The sequence below is a fragment of the Hypanus sabinus genome, chromosome 23 (assembly GCF_030144855.1).
Source record: "Hypanus sabinus isolate sHypSab1 chromosome 23, sHypSab1.hap1, whole genome shotgun sequence".
Lineage (NCBI taxonomy): Eukaryota > Metazoa > Chordata > Chondrichthyes > Myliobatiformes > Dasyatidae > Hypanus > Hypanus sabinus.
This window is the reverse complement of record NC_082728.1, coordinates 25,954,000-25,970,655: the sequence shown is the minus strand read 5'-3', so window position 1 is coordinate 25,970,655 and position 16,656 is coordinate 25,954,000. Positions and strand designations below refer to the sequence as shown.

General features: G+C 40.8%; 1 protein-coding gene across 1 annotated transcript in view; it reads right to left on the bottom strand.

The window, feature by feature from the left end:
* Positions 1 to 16,656, bottom strand: part of LOC132380058 (large ribosomal subunit protein eL38) — a 34,087-nt gene that overhangs the window by 348 nt on the left and 17,083 nt on the right. Inside the window, exons 3-6 of the mRNA XM_059948560.1 lie at positions 12,071 to 12,217; positions 11,892 to 11,928; positions 5,221 to 5,281; positions 764 to 886 (exon numbers count right to left, since the gene is read on the bottom strand). Of these exons, the coding sequence (XP_059804543.1) occupies positions 764 to 886; positions 5,221 to 5,281; positions 11,892 to 11,894 (187 nt within the window). The 5' untranslated portion in view covers positions 11,895 to 11,928; positions 12,071 to 12,217. The remainder of the gene's footprint in view (positions 1 to 763; positions 887 to 5,220; positions 5,282 to 11,891; positions 11,929 to 12,070; positions 12,218 to 16,656) is intronic.

The window sequence follows — 16,656 nt, the reverse complement described above, 5'->3', positions numbered from 1 at the left end:
GTGGCTTCTACAGGGTCAACCAAAGGTGTTACTGTCCTTTTAAAACAGGGGTTCCCAATCTGGAGTCGACAAACCCCTTGGTTAATGGCAAGGGTCCATACGTTGGTGCATGGAGAACATGTGTAGTCTAACAGCAAGTGATCATCTTTTCTTGCTTGTGCAATCTCCTGTTGGACATTATTAACGTGGAATGCTGTAAGTCCAATTCATCAATTTATTGACGGATGGTATGCACAAATTGATCTTTGCACATTTACTCAAATATGTTGTCTAAACAACAAAATCTGAAATTCATATTCCAAAAGAGCATTACATTTCTTAATTGCACTTAATTCCACAGTAGCGTGACACTGTTACAGCTCGGGGAGTTCTGAAGTTCAGAGTTCAATTCCAGCGCCATTTTCCAAGGAGTCTCTGTACATCCTCCCGGTGGAATGTGAGAGATTTCCCCAGGTGCCCAAAGGCGTATCAGGTATGTTAACTGGTCGTGTAAAATTGTCCCACGGTTAGAGTAATCGGGGTTGTGGGGTTGCTGAGGCAGTGTGCCTCAGCCACACTGTGTCACTAAATAAATTGATTACACTAATTTAACCAACCCTTTTTACTTACAATGCAGTACAAAATGCATGCAGATACAACTAAATGCATACAAATGTATTGCTATTTACACAACAAAGTTTAGCTCTAGCATAGTTTCCAAATGTGACAACCAGCGAGCCTACTCTAGCAGATGCCTAACCTGTACAGTTTACAATTTGCTTACCTGGGGGCAAGGACTGTTTGAGTTTTTCAGCCTTTTCTTTGTCTGTGATGACTAGTGTGTACAGATACCTACTGCACCGTACTTTAAATTTTACATTATCTTTGTTCTTCTTGATTTTCACAGCTACAGAAAAACAAAATAGGCAAATTATTTACATAGTTGATAAAAATATTTTTACAGAAACATCATAAGTCTTGGAGTCAAGCATGTACATAGAAGACACAAGACAAATGATACTTGGCTGGGGGGCAAACAGAAACAAACCTGGCCAAATGGCAGTCCACATCCACAGTAAAAAAGCAAAACCTGCAGATGCTAGAAATGTAAAACAACAAGAAAATGCCAGAGACACTCAGCAGGCCAGCCAGCGCCTGTAGAAAGTCACTTTCAGAAAGGTATTGTTTCTCTCTTCAAATGCTGCTTCACCCAAGCCTCTCCGTTAACTATTTTTATTGCAAGTAGATGGAAACATCTAATTCAACAGAAATTCTCTGCATAACCAGTTGATTACACATCACATGCCCCTATGAGCTGCAGAACAACCAAATGGCTTACATATCTCAAATTTGCTTTCAAGCTCAGCAGCACAATTCTCAACTACCCTGTAGTTCAAAAATCTTTCTTTCTTTCTTTATAAATCTTTTTATTAATTTTAAACATAAATGAAACACGAATACAAGGTGTTTGAGAGTACGTAAATAATAGTTTAAATAGACATTCAGATATATAATAAAAATATATAACCTCCTAAACTCAGAACATTAATGAACAAAGAAGCAAAAAGAAAAAAAAAAGACCCCAAAAAAAAAGAGAAAAAAAAACCCAAAAAAACACTAACCAACATGGGCCATTGAATAATATTACGTACATATACTGTAGTGCCAATAACTCCGAACCTCCATCCAAATAATTAAGGATAATATAAGTAAGGTTTAGGAAAAGACAATTCAACTCATATGAAAATGTTGGATAAATAGTCTCCAAGTTTCTTCAAATTTAACTTAAGAACCACACTTCTAATTTTTTCTAAACTCAAACAAGAGATAGTTTGAGAAAACCACTGAAATACAGTTGGAGGATTAATTTCTTTCCAATTCAATAAAATAGATCTTCTAGCCATTAATGTAACAAATGCAATCATTCATTGAGATGAAGCGGATAAAGTTATTATCCGTCATTGGTAAACCGAAAATTGCAGTAAAAGGAAGCGGTTGGAAATTGATATTTAAAACTCTTGAAATAATACTGAAAATATCTTTCCAATAATTTTGTAAACAAGGACAAGACCAGAACATATGAGTCAATGAAGCAACATCAGAATGACATCTATCGCAGGTTGAATTAAGATGAGAATAAAATCGAGCCAGTTTATCCGTAGACATATGAGCTCTATGTACAACCTTAAATTGTATTAGGGCATGTTTAGCACAAACAGAGGACGAATTTACCAATAATAAAATCTCAATAATCAAAAATCTTAACCCTGGTTACATTAAAATAACTCAGCATCAAGAGGCCTCTGTGAAGTTATGGCATTCTCCAGCCATCAACCTGATTAATCTTAACTGCTGAGTTCTGCCAGCATTTTGTGTCTGTTTATTTATTTATTTATTTCCAGCATCTGCAGATTCACTCGTGTAATCTTAACTGCACTTCAGTTGCAAGTGCATCGTTCTCTAATCATACTTTATCCCAGCAGTCACACCAGGACCTTTGTGGCAAGACACCTTCCCAATTGGACTCAAATCCTCTTGCAATAATCAATGTACAAAGGACATGTTCACTTTCTCAATACCTTCTATTCATTTATGTTCACAGATTTGGATGGGGAGTGGGGCACACATTCCTTCGAAAACCAACATCTTTTATTGCTTTTCTTGGTTTGGTCAAGTTTATAAGCCATAAGGAAGCAAAACATCCTTTATTAAAAACTACCACAATTCATGTTCATATTTGCCTTCTGGAACTCCAATGTTTCATTACAAGATATCTTAAAGAAATTTTAAGATGCTATAAAAGAGATTAAGAGACTACTAGACAGGTACATGGAGGAATTTAAGGTGGGGGTTATATGAGAGGCAGGGTTTAAGGGTCGGCACAACATTGTGGGCTGAAGGGCCTGTACTGTGCTGTATTGTTCTATGTAAATTTTGAAAGTTACATCTAACCTACAAAGGACTGCCAGTTAATTCCCAACTGATCATACTATAGCTATACTGTGCTATACATTGCAATATAACCACATTAGAGATCTCCAGAAATCAAGTCCAAAAATCAGCAAATACAAACAGAGATTTTAAAAATTAAATGTGAACTTTCAACAATAAAATTGCAGTCATTCACGATTTACTTTGCTATCAACATAAACTGGGACTTCGTAAGATCACAGTAAATTTCAATCTATGGATTGGTAACAAATGGTAACCATTGCACTTAATACTAATTGGCTCTTCACACTGCCAGATGCAATAGGAATATTAATGAGGTTGTATGGTCCATGACACACAAACATAGTGTGGGGGGGGGGGGGGGGGGAAATCACAATAAACTTTCCAAGATCCAAGATGGCAGCACAACGCAGCTTGCAGCAGCCACTCCAGAGCTGATTATCTGTTATTTGTGAAGTGGGGTGCCGTGCACAATCATAATCGATTGAAAACGGACGTGGGAGCACAGAGGAACATCAGGAAATCTCCAGCAAGACCTTCTTTGTTGCTGCTGCTGCTGAGAGGTCCGGGACTCTGCTGGGAAGAACAGGCCCCCGGTCCTCAAGGTCACGTTGCCGATGGCCGTTGGCAGGGCCATCTTAATACGCTCAGCAGAGGATAGTGCTCGGAGAAGCAGTGCCGGAGGGGATGGTCGTCAGCTTGGAGGTTCAACGGACTCGGAGTCTGCTGCGGTCAGGTTGCTTTCGGTGTGTGCTGCGTCTGCGAGACTGAGTCGGGCGGCGCTGTGGAAGTCCATAGTGGGGGTATACTCTTCTGCCGCCGGCATGGGATGGCGAGTCTGTCGGGACCCTGGGGACTTGTGGAAACTGTGTGGTGATTTCTTTTGAACTTATAGTCCTTTAACATCTTCGGACTATTTTTACTGTGCCCATGGTGTTTTTTTAAAAATCAATTATGCTATTGTTTGCACTGTTATAACTATATGTTGCAACTATGTGGTTTTCTACAGGTCTTGTAGCTTTAGTTTTTGGTCTTGTTTTTCTCTGGTGGATTTGGAGCTCCTTTCCAGGGAACGCACTAAGACGGTAGCGCGATATTAATACGCAGCAGCCTCTCCAGACTCTGGACTGCGGATTGCCAAACGTTATATGGATTTTCTGGTGTAGTCTGTTTTGTCATATGCTTTTGTGATATCATTCTGGAGGAACATAGTCTCATTTTTTAAACTGCATTGCATTTGTGGTTTCTAAATGACAATAAAGTGAATCTGAATACGCAGAGATAAAGATGAGGAAAGGTATTCCCCCTTTCTGTCAGACAAACCAGTATCTACACCAGCCAGACTAATAAGGCTATATCAAGTACAACTAAAACATTTTCCCAGGAATAAGTGCAGAGCTCTAAGATGCACCCAAATGACATAAACAGAAAAATGCTAGTTATTTGACCAGCCAAACCTAGAGAAAAACTTCATATCACATAAGAATAGGAGCAAGACATCTAACTTATAACATTCTAGTCGTACCAAGACCAGCACAATACAGTCACCTTTTTCCATGCTAACAATTTAAAATTAGCTGAGCACCAAATGCCAGTTGCAACGAGAATTCAAAAGTTCTACAGTGCTGTGCATATAGAAATTTTGAAAATCAGTCATAAAGATTTAATTCTAAATTATCAAAAACTTCATCCCCTTGTTTCAGTCACCAAACACTAGAACCTTCCCATTCTCAACATTGCAGGAAATTCATCTATAGCTTATGCCATCTTCCCTTGCTATTATAACTTCAGTTTAGTTTCAGCTCTAACATCACTTATTTGCAATTCCTCAAAACATTCCACCTAGCCAGGATAATGGTCACAACCATGATCCTTCATTTCACAACCTTTATTTCACTCATCACATTTTACAACTCCTGTTTGGCCAATTTCCATGGTAGGTCAATAGATTGTTCAGTTCTGGGAGAAAGGAACTGACGTGGGTTCAATTCCTCTGTGGATTTTTTCACTTTTTTTCCCATTGTTGAGTGGGTAGCCTCTGTGGGCTCCAATCTCCTCCCACATCCCAAATATCTGCAGTAGATCAATTGGACACAGAATTATTCCTAGGTGGTGATAATATCTGCTGAGAACTGATGGAATGCGGAGCTGCCACAACTGGGCTAAAAAGCACTGGCCCTGATCTGTCCCAATCAACTACGATCTACTGTATTCTGCTTTTCTTTCACCCTTTTATCACATTTGTTTCCTGGAATTTAATTTTGAATAAATTATTTTAAATTCACTTACATTTTGCATCCTTTCTTCTTGCTGTTAGCAAGAAATCTTTGATTTCACAAATATGACGAGGCTGTTGGAATACAAATAGAAAAATTAATATTGAAGATTTCATGTAAAATGCACCAGTTAGAATAAGGTGCTAAAAGATTTAAAGAATCATCTAGAGTCACTCTCCAGATGCCTATTCAGGACAAAATTTTCATTTCATTTCATTTTTCAATCTTTTTATTGATTTTCAAATAAAGAATATACAAATTAGAGGAGTTTAACAAATAGATAATATAAGACATATAAACAGCAATAATAAAAACAGGAAGTATATAATGTCAAAATCAAATAGGTAAAATATTATGCTGTTATATATACAATGGTCAAAATAAAAAACAACTCCTCATAGCAATCGAAAAAAAAATTGAAATTATATTGATAAAAGAAAAAAAAACACCCCACTAACTAACCTGAAACAAAAAAAACAGAAAGGGAAAAAAAAAATTGGGCAGTCCAATTGAGGATAAAATTTTAAAAAGAGAAGAAATCAGTCATCTCCGAACCTTTATGGATAAGGATTTTCCCCCAGAGAGAATAAAGAAAAATAAATTAATAAAAATAAATTAAATCACATGAAAATATTGAATAAAGGGTCGCCAGACTTGTTCAAAATTAAAGGATGTATCAAATGTCTGGCTTCTAATTTTCTCCAAGCTTAGACATGACATAATGGAGGAGAGCCAATAAAAAACAGTAGGCGGGTTAGATTCTTCCCAGTGTAGCAAAATAGCTCTCCGAGCCAGGAAAGTTGAAAAAACTATCACAAGTTGGGCAGAAGCAGACATTTTGCTTGCTTCCTCTGGAATAATCCCAAAAATTGCTGTAAGTGGATTTGGTCGAACATCCATATAATAGATAATAGATCATATTTAGATATTATCTAAATATTTAGATAAGACTTTAGATAATATACCAAACACATCCCTCCAAAAATTGCTTAAACTTACACATGACCAAAACATGAGTTAGAGTAGCCACTTCTGCGTTATATCTGTCACAAATAGGGCTTATATTAGGAAAAATACGCGCCAATTTATCGTTGGACATATGGACCGTGTATTACCTTAAACTGAATTAAGACATGGTGTGTGCAGATAGATGAATTATTAACTAAATAATAAATTTTACTCCATTGATTACCTGAAAGTGAATGCTGAAGTTCTACTTCCCAGGTGCGTTTAACCCTATCATTAGGCGACATGCGAGCATTCATTAACTGTTTATAAATGATAGCTATTAATCGTTTTTGAAAAGGTTTAAACTGAAAAATAATATAAGCCAAATTTAAAGAGCAGGCTGAGCGGTAATTCGGTAAAAAGTCACGTAAAAAATTCCTAACCTGTAAATATCTGAAAAAATGTGTATTGGGGATATCATACTTATGACAAAATTTTTAAATCAGATCTTATTATTGTGACGTCAGATAATAAATAAATCAGTGATTTGACAAAAAACAATATTGACCATTATGAAGTTACATGAACCACCAAAACAATCAAACAGCAAACTTTATAGATCTGTGAGAAGCAATAATGCCATTAATTTTTTTTACCTAACATCTTAAACACAAATCACAGAAAAGTAATCAAGCCAAAAAAATGATAAACCTGTAAATGTACAATTGGTGCAGGAGACTTAATAAAACTCCACAAAGAATCCCTCCAGGAGCTTACGTGTATTGCAAGTGAATGATCCAAGGTGACTGCCAGTGATGAAATGTGTGCTTCAGGTCAATGTTGGTGAAATGTGTGTGGGGAAGGGTATAGGACAAGATGACAACTTAAGGCAACTTGAAGTATGTGTCAATTTAGACCACAGAAAGAAGTGAGAAGGATAATCATAGTTTTGGATAAGTTCAATTTTATGGAGTGTAGACTATGAAAAGGCAGTTGTTAAGACTGCATTAAAAATTAGCCCTTGACTTAACAAAAGCATGAATGATGACAGATGACGTGGCTGGGTCTCTGCAGAAAAAATAAAGGCATGTTTTGATCAAATAGTAAAAAAAAGGCTAAAAGACAAAAACAAAATGCTGAAAAATCTCAAGATGCACCTGTGGATAATGAAACTAGATGTTTCAGGCTAAGGACCCCTCCTCAGAAAGTTACAAAATCTTCAAGCTCAAAGAAGGTGGATGGAATTTGTAGCAAATGTTTGCTCCACCTTTTCTCAAGACTGGAGAATACTCCAGCTCACTAATAACTAAGACAAGAATGTGTATTGTCAGGGAAGTTGGTAGAAGCATGTTAAAAGGCACCTGGATAGACACATTAACAGGCTTGGCAAAAATCAAGGGTTCACAACCTTTTTTTTATGCCATAGACCAATACCATTAAGCGGGGGTACATTAACCCCAGATTGGGAGCCCCTGGTACAAATACAGACCTTATGTAGACAGATGGGATTAGTTTGTTTGGCATCATTAGCACAGACAACATGTAAAGGACCTGTTTTGGTTCTACAACTAAAAACTGTACTCATTTGCATACTGGCAGCAGAAAGCCAAGCTACCATCAACAATCACTCGGAAAGCACTGAAAGCCTTCTGTTGGAAAGAAAATGACAAGTGAAATTCAGCACTTTCACATTAATGCCATACCTTCCAGCCGCACTTTTCATTGACGAGAAACACATTAAAATTTTCTGGTCTCCTTCAATGATCACAATGATCACAATATCATTTCACAATGATAAAAAAACAGCTAATCACGAACCCTTGAGCAGCTAAATGGAGCAAGTGACACAGGCAGGAGTCAATCAGGCCAGCTCATCCCATAATATTTTCTCTCACCATATTGTGCCTACTTAGGGGAGAGTTCTGCAAGTGTTCAGCCAGGAAGCTAAATCCAATGTGGATTCAAACCATCTTGAGGCACACGGGACTACAGCATTCACAGTGCGGCTACTCAATGCAGGAAGCAGCAACAGCCACCAGTTGTAGCCTTTGAATGTTTTGGAGGGATCATTCTCCAAAATTTGAACTGAACACAGAGATTCACCTCCATCTTGCATCTGCTCCACAACACCAAAGTACAAACATATCCTGGTCAAGTCCTGTCGACATGTCATTTTTCTTAAAACACCTTTCTCCATTTTTCTGAGCATAATTTTGAGGCTTACCTCAAAATTCTGTTTTCTGTGAGAGCAGAGCTAATCTGATCTAATGGGGAAAAATGGTTGAAGCACCATTCCCCCCTCCCCATTAGATGGAGCAAATGAAATAAATCAACTTCATTTGCCCCATCACTGAAACATTCCCACAAGTTATGGATGTGCTTTCATGGACTCTCAATATTTTTTTTGTCTTTTGCACATTGATGATTCGTCTGTCCTGATGGGTGCAGTCATTCATTGGTTCTATTGTTTCTTGTTTTTACTATGAATAGCTGCAAAAGAAACAATCTCAGGGTTGGATATGGTGACATATGTATAACCAACAATGACAACACTTCAGAACCAAGGTCAACCAAACTCCAGTCCAAATGGGATATGCAAATATCGCATTTGTGCACATAGGTTCTAAAGTTCTAAAATACCACTCTCCAAACCATATGAAATCAGGCCTCGTGCTCAACATCCTCAGCCAACATGCTCCTACTGCAACAGCCGGCCTTCCAGTTTTCTGCAAAAACGTCCCAAATTTTAAAAACACACTCTTTGGTGAAGGCAGACATCAATGAAATTCACTAGTTTAATGGGCAGCAGTCATCCCTACTCTTCTATATGCACCCGAGAGCTGCACGACCTAAAACAGCGATCTTTAGGCATTAGAAAAGTAGCATCCAAGCTGTGTTCACAAAAACCAAATCACATCACTGGATTCCTGAGGCAGAAAGAGAAAGATTCAAGAATATACTCAAAGCTTCCTTCAGTACATGTCCAATGACTCCTGGAAATCTCTGCCCTGCAACCACTTAGAAGGGGAAAAGAAACAAGTCAGGCTGATTTGGGAACACAAGATGTATAATAGGAGTGTGTAAAGGTAGTTAGCAGACAGAAGGGACTTTTGGCCTAACTTGCCTATCCTTTGGTGCTTACTTGATTTGGCCCTCATTAGCCTGCTTTTGGCCCAAATCCCTCTTTACCTTTTTATCCATTTTTGTCTAAATGCACTTTAAACATTGTAATTATGCCTCCCTCCACTACTAACACTTCATTCCATATGCCAAACCCCCTTCAGACCCCATCTCACCCATCTCAAGAAAACAGTGCCAGCCCAACTCCTCATAATAAAGCCCTCCAGTCCAGGCAACAACACAATCTTTTCTTGCTTAATCCTTCCTATAGATAGATAAATAACTTTATTCATCCCCAAGGGGAAATTCAACATTTCTCCAGTGTCCCATACACTTATTGTAGCAAAACTAATTACATACAGTATTTAACTCAGTATAAATATATGCATCTAAAAATCACCCTCCCAAAAAGCATTAATAAATTGCTTTTAAAAAGTTCTTAAATAGTTTACTAAAGTGCATTGAGTGGTAATTTAAGCTCAGTCCTAACCCCGGCACTTTAACATGTCTTGCCCCTTGGTGGTTGAATTGTAGAGCGACCAAACTTTACAATACCCCAGATCAGTCTCACCAATGCCATGTACAGCTGTGATGTGACAACCCAACTGCTGTACTCAATGCCCTGCTGAAAGAATATTCACCACCTTCCCTACCCTGTGTTGCCATATGAAGGAAACACTGTATTCATAACCTCAATTCTCCCTGATCTGCAACACCCCCTCCCTTGACCCCTTCCATACATGTTCCGCCCTCATTTAACTTTCCTAAATGTTATCTTTATGCTTGTTGTTGAGTGCCATCATCTCATGGCTACCCCATGGATACTGTAGTTGTCCATATGATTTTTGTTGTAAGGTACAGAAGTAGATTACCAGGCATTTCCTTCATGCAGATACTATGGCCACACAGGTTGGGACCTGGCCAGATTCAAACTCAGGACTATCCACCTTGAGGTCCAATGCTGATGCCAGTACACCACCAGTTATCCCAGTTAAATTCCACCTGTGCCATTCCTTGGCCATCTTTCCCTCTTGACCTAGATTCTGTTCAAACTTGAAAAGTTCAAAGTAAATTTATTACTAAGGTACTTGTATATCACCATATCCAACCCAGGGATTTGTTTCCCTGCAGGCATTCACAGTAGAACAAAGAATTACAATAAAATCAATGAAAAATTACACACAAAGACTCACAACCAATGTTACAAGACTAAAACTGTGCAAATACAAAAATAAGTAATAACGAGAATTGAGTCCTTGAATCCATGAAAGCAAGTCCATGGGCTGAGTTCAGGTCAGTACAGCGTTGAGGTGAGTGAAGTTATCTACACTGGTTCAGGAGTATGACGGTTGAAGGATTATAACTGTTCCTGAACCAGGTGGCATGGGACCTCAAGGCTTCTGTACATCCTTCCCGATGACAGCAGTGAGAAGAGCAGCATATCCTGGATGGAAACTTGGATACCATTCTTCACTGTTCACTTCAGCACCAACTCTTGTGTCACCTGCAAACTACATCTACATTCTTATCCAACAAGGGACCCAGCAAACACACACACAGCAGGCCTCAAATTAAAACAGCGCTCCAACACCACCCTCTAACTGCAACTAACCACCTCACTCTGGACCAAGTTACCATGCAAAAGTTAATGCACAACTTCACACTGAAGAATGACACTGCTGCAAAAAAAAATCCACCCCACTTGCCGGATCACCTTTTATCTCATTCGTGAAATGACCTGCTCTCATATTAGATTCATTAGCAACCTCAGCAGCCAAAAAACCCGAGTGGAAGCACAACATAATCAATTCATAAGTGTAGCTTAGGGAAGCATGCCATATGCACAAGCCAATCCGAACAGGAGCTATGCAGATATCGACCTTGCATGAACATTACTGTGCAAAGCGTATCAGCACCATTTTAACATATTTTCACTGAGCTTCATTTCCAGCAGGTTCATGGACAGCTTCTCTCCTGCTGTCATATAGATCCTTTGTACACTTCTCAATCTACCTCATACTGGTTTTTGCATCTTTTTAAATCCACCTGCACTGCACTCTCATTAATTATAAAACCATATTCTCCGTTCCCATATTGCCTCTCCATGGTACGACCTCGCTGCCTGAAGAGCTTGTAGCATCTGGCAGTACACGTGACAATTACAAAGCAATTCCAACGCATCTCCAAGAGAACACCACATCTCAAGCTGCTCAGTGGTCGTTTCCTCTATCACCGTCTGAAACTGGAACTTTCGGGAGAAACCTATTCCCTTCATTTTCAATATGCAGAGCCAGTAGGCCTCCATCATGCACTACAACCTTTACATAACAAGACTAACACATACAGAATGCACCCAGCGGGTCAGCGTCAGCTTTTGATTTACAATCCGTAAAAGTGTCAGATGCAAGTTGACAACTGCGTTTTTCAAAGTACGTTATAAAACCTTCCTCGGGAAGAAAGTCGATTTTATTCACGAATGGCATGATATTATCTACTCTGCTCTCTACATCAGGAAGGCCATGGAACGCATGTCTGACACAGGGGAGTAGAGAACCAAATGGCGATTTAATGCTTTTCTTAAGTTTAGATTATTTGGAGGTAAGGGAGGCGACTTACCATGGTGACGGCGGATCCAGCGGTGGAGGTACGGCACCTGGAAAAGTAAAACAAACCGGACACTGAGTCAATGGCTCCAAGTTATAAACCTGCCGCGACCGGGGTGGCCGCTGCCCCTACCCGGCGCCCTGTGAGTGAGGATGGCCACGGATGAGATCCGCCCGCCGCTGAAGTCCTACCTGAAGCTGAGCGGCGACCGAGAGGAAGACGGAGAGAAGGCCCGCCCTACATCCGGGAATTAACAGCGCGACGACGGCTCCCGCACAGGGTCCAAACGCACGGCGACTCTCACAACGAAAAACTCGATATGAGGATCACTGCCTTGTCTACATATTCAAAGTTAAAATTTCAAGTTAAATTTTTTACCAAAGTACATATATGTCTCCATATACAACCCTGAGATTCGTTTACGTGTGGACATACTCAGAAAATCCAGGAAACATGATAGAAATATGAAAGACTGCACCCAACAAAATGGACACACACCCAATGTGCAAAAGACAACAAACTGTGAAAATACAAAAGAAAAATAATGATGATAAAAATAAATCAGCAATAAATATCGAGAACATCATGAGATAAAGCGTCCTTGAAAGTGAGTCCATAAGTTGTGGGAACAGTTCAGTGATGGAGCGAGTGAGGTTATCCCCTCTGGTTCAAGCACCTGAGGGGTAATAGTTTTTCCTGAACCTGGTTGTGCAGGTCCTGAGGCTCCTGCACCTACTTCCTGGTGGTGGCAGTGAGAAGTGAGCATTGCCTGTATGGTTGGGGGTCCTTGATGGTGGATGCCACTTTCCTGTGATGATGCTTTGCTCATAATGGACTGGGCTGTGTCCACTACTTTTTATAGAACTTTCCACTCAAGGCCATTGGTGTTTCTGTCCCAGGCCATGATGCAACCAGTCAATATACTTTCTACCGCACATCTATATAAGTTTGTCAAAAGTTTTAGGTGTCATGCCAAAACCTTGCAAACTTCTAAGAAAGTGGAGGTGTTGCCGTGCTTTCTTTGTAATTGCCCTTATCTGCTGGACGCTCTGAAATGATAACAGCAAGGAATTTTAAGTTTCTGGTCCTCTCCACCTCCGAACCCCAGCGAGGACTAGCTCATGTACCTCTGGCCTCCTCCTCCTGAAGATGGTAATCAGCTCTTTGATCTTGCTGACATTGAGTGAGAGGTTGTTGTTATGGCACCACTCAGCCAGATTTTCAATCCCCCTCCTGTATGCCGATTTGTCACCACTTTTGATTCAGCCAGTGACAGTGGGGTCATCAGCAATCTTAAATATAGCATTGGAGGTGCATTTAGCCTCACAGAGATGTTATAAGTGAGTAGAACAAGAGGCTAAGCACACAGCCTTGTGGTGCACCTGTGCTGATGGAGATTGGGGAATTGAATCAACTTTATTACTAATTTCTTCATATACACTAAGAGTAAAAATCTTTACAGTACGTCTCTGTCTAAGTGTGCAATTTATATTAATTTATAATAAATAGTATGGACAGTCAATATAAGATAGAAATACAGTTGTATCAGCAAGAATCAGAATCAGGTTTATTATCACCGGCATGTGATGTGAAATTTGTTAACTTAGCCGCAGCAGTTCAATGCAATATATAATATAGAAAAAAGTAATAATAATAAATAAGTAAATCAATTACAGTATACATATATTGAACAGATTAAAAATCGTGCAAAAAACAGAAATACTGTATATTAAGAAAGTGAGGTAGTGTTCAAGGGTTCAATGTCCATCTAGGAATAAGATGGCAGAGAGGAAGAAGCTATTCCTGAATTGCTGAGTGTGTGCCTTCAGGCTTCTGTACCCCCACCTGATGGTAACAGTGAGAAAAGGGCATGCCCTGGGTGCTGGAGGACCTTAATAATGGATGCTGCCTTTTTGAGACACCACTCCCCGAAGACGTACTGGGTACTTTGAAGGCTAGTACCCAAGATGGAGCGGACTAAATTTCCAACCCTCTACAGCTTCTTTTGGTTTAAATTAATCAGTCTGATGGCCTGGTGGAAGAAGCTGTCCCGGAGCCTGTCGGTCCTGGCTTTTATGCTGTGGTACTGTTTCCCGGATGGTGGCAGCTGGAACAGTTTGTGGTTGGGGTGACTCGGGTCTCCAGTGTTCCTTTGGGCCCTTTTTACACACCTGTCTTTGTAAATGTCTTGAATAGTGGGAAGTCAGCATTTGCAGATGTGCTGGGCTATCCGCACCACTCTCTGCAGAGCCCTGCGATTGATGGAAGTACAATTCCCATACCAGGCAGTGATGCAGACAGTCAGGATGCTCTCAATCATGCCCCTGTAGAAAGTTCTTAGGATTTGGGGCCCATACCAAACTTCTTCAACCATCTGAGGTGAAAGAGGTGATGTTGTGCCTTTTTTACCACACAGCCGGTACGTACAGACCATGTGAGATCCTCAGTGATGACAGTACGGGTTAACTTGCCTCCATTCTTCCTGTAGTCCACAACCAGCTCCTTTGCTTTTACGACACTGAGGGAGAGATTGTTTTCCTGATACCACTGTGTCAGGGTGATGACCTCTTTACTGCAGGCTGCCTCATTATTATTTGAAATTAGGTCAATCAGTGTAGTGTTGTCAGCAAATTTAGTTAGCAGATTGAAGCTGTGGGTGGCGACACAGTCATGGGTATACAGAGAGCAAAGGAGGGGGCATCTGTGTTGAGGGTCAGAGGGGTGGAGGTGAGGGAGCCCACTCTTTCCACCTGCTGGCTATCTGACAGGAAGTCCAGGATCCAGCTACACAAGGCAGGGTGAAGGCCGAGGTCTCTGAGCTTCTTGACGAGCCTGGAAGGAATTATGGTGTTGAATGCTGAACTGTAATCCAAGAACACCATTCTCACATAAGCATCCTTCTTATGAAGGAGATGCTGTTGCCAACCTGAACCGACTGGGGTCTGCAAGTGAGGAGTTTGAGATTCCAATTGCACAAGGATGTATTCAGTTAAAGGTCGTGAAGTTTGTTGATTGGTTTTGAGGGGATGATAATACTGAATGCCAATCTGTATCTGATAAAGTGCATCCTGATGTATGGACATTTCTAAAGAGGTACAAGAGACTGCAGACGGAATCTAGAACAACAAACAATATGCTGGAGATTGAGCAGATCGAGCAGCAAAATCATAAACATAAGAAATTCTGCAGATGCTAGAAATCCAGAGCAACACACATACACACACACACTCACAAAATGCTGGAGGAACTCAGCAGGTCAGACAGCATCTATGGTTGAAAAGAAATTGTCAATGTTTTAGGCCGAGACCCAGCGTCAGAGTCCTGATGGAGACACAGGAGCCTACAAGTCCTGGAAATCTGGAGAAACACATCACAACTGGCCTTCTACCTGCTCCGGATCTTTTCATTTCTAACTGCCAATGGGACATGAACTGTCAACTACTTTCTCCAGCTCTAACCTCACCCCCTCTGAACACACCACTCTCTATTCTCTCCGCAATAATCCCAACGTCACCATCACACCCACAGACAAAGGACTGTGCTGTTGTAGTCTGGCAGGTTGATCTCCACTAGCCAGGGCCAAACAGTAGCCATCAGACTGCCCTAATTTACCCCTCAACTAGGACACCACAGAGAAGTATCAAGACACTTCTCCTGCACAATGGCCAACTTAATTACTTCCAGAGATCGCCCCACTAAAGACTCCAGCTTCATTGATCCCCAGAGCTGCACTGTCCATTTCTACCTTCTACCCAAGATCCACCAAACAATTTGCCTTGTTTGGCCCATTGCTTCCACCTGCTTCTGCCCCACTAAACTTGTGTCTTCGTATCTCAAATATTTTATCCCCTGTGGTTCAGTCCCTTCCCACTTACGTTGGTGACACTTTGCATACTCTCCACTATTTCAATAACTTTCCCGCCTTATCCGGTTCTTGTTCGCCATGGACATCAGTCCTGTACACTTCTATCCCCTGTCAGGAAGACCTCACTTCTTTCTTGATAACAGACATAACCACTTTCCTTCCACCACCGTTCTCCTCTACCTGGCAGAACTGGTATTTAATCTTAACAGCTTCTCTTTTGGCTCCTCCCGCTCTCTTCAGACCAAAGGTGCAGCCCTGGGCACTCGCATGGGCCCCAGTTATGCCTGACTTTTCATTGGATATGTGAAACAATCCCTTTCCAAACCCACACTATGATGCTCCTGAACTCTTCTTCCACCACATCAGTGTCACCGACACTCACTCTGCCCTTTAATCCATCTGGTTCATCTCGCCATCTACAAAGAAAGTTTACCAACTAACATCTTTTACAAACTCACTGACTCCCACAGTTACCTTGACAACTTTCACACCCTGTCACTTGCAAAGATGCTATTTTCTTCCCTCAGTTCATCTGTTTCTTTCACATCTGTTCTCATGATGTCCTCGTTTTACTCTCCACTGCGATCAATGCAGCCATTGCCCACATACCTTCCATTTCCTGCACATCTGCCTTCACCCCTTATCCCTCAACATAACCAGGATAGGGTTCCCTTTCTCCTCACCTACCACACCACGAGCCTCCGTATCCAACATATCATTCTCTACAGCCTCCACTGTCTCCAACAGGATCCCACTACCAGGCACACTTTCCCCCTTGCCATCCCCCTCTGCTTTTCACAGGGATCACTCTGTCTGTGACTCTCTTGTCCACTCAACACTCCTCACCAATTCCCTTCCAACTGTCCCAAATGTTACCTCTGCCCCTACGCCTCCTCCCTCACCACCATTTAG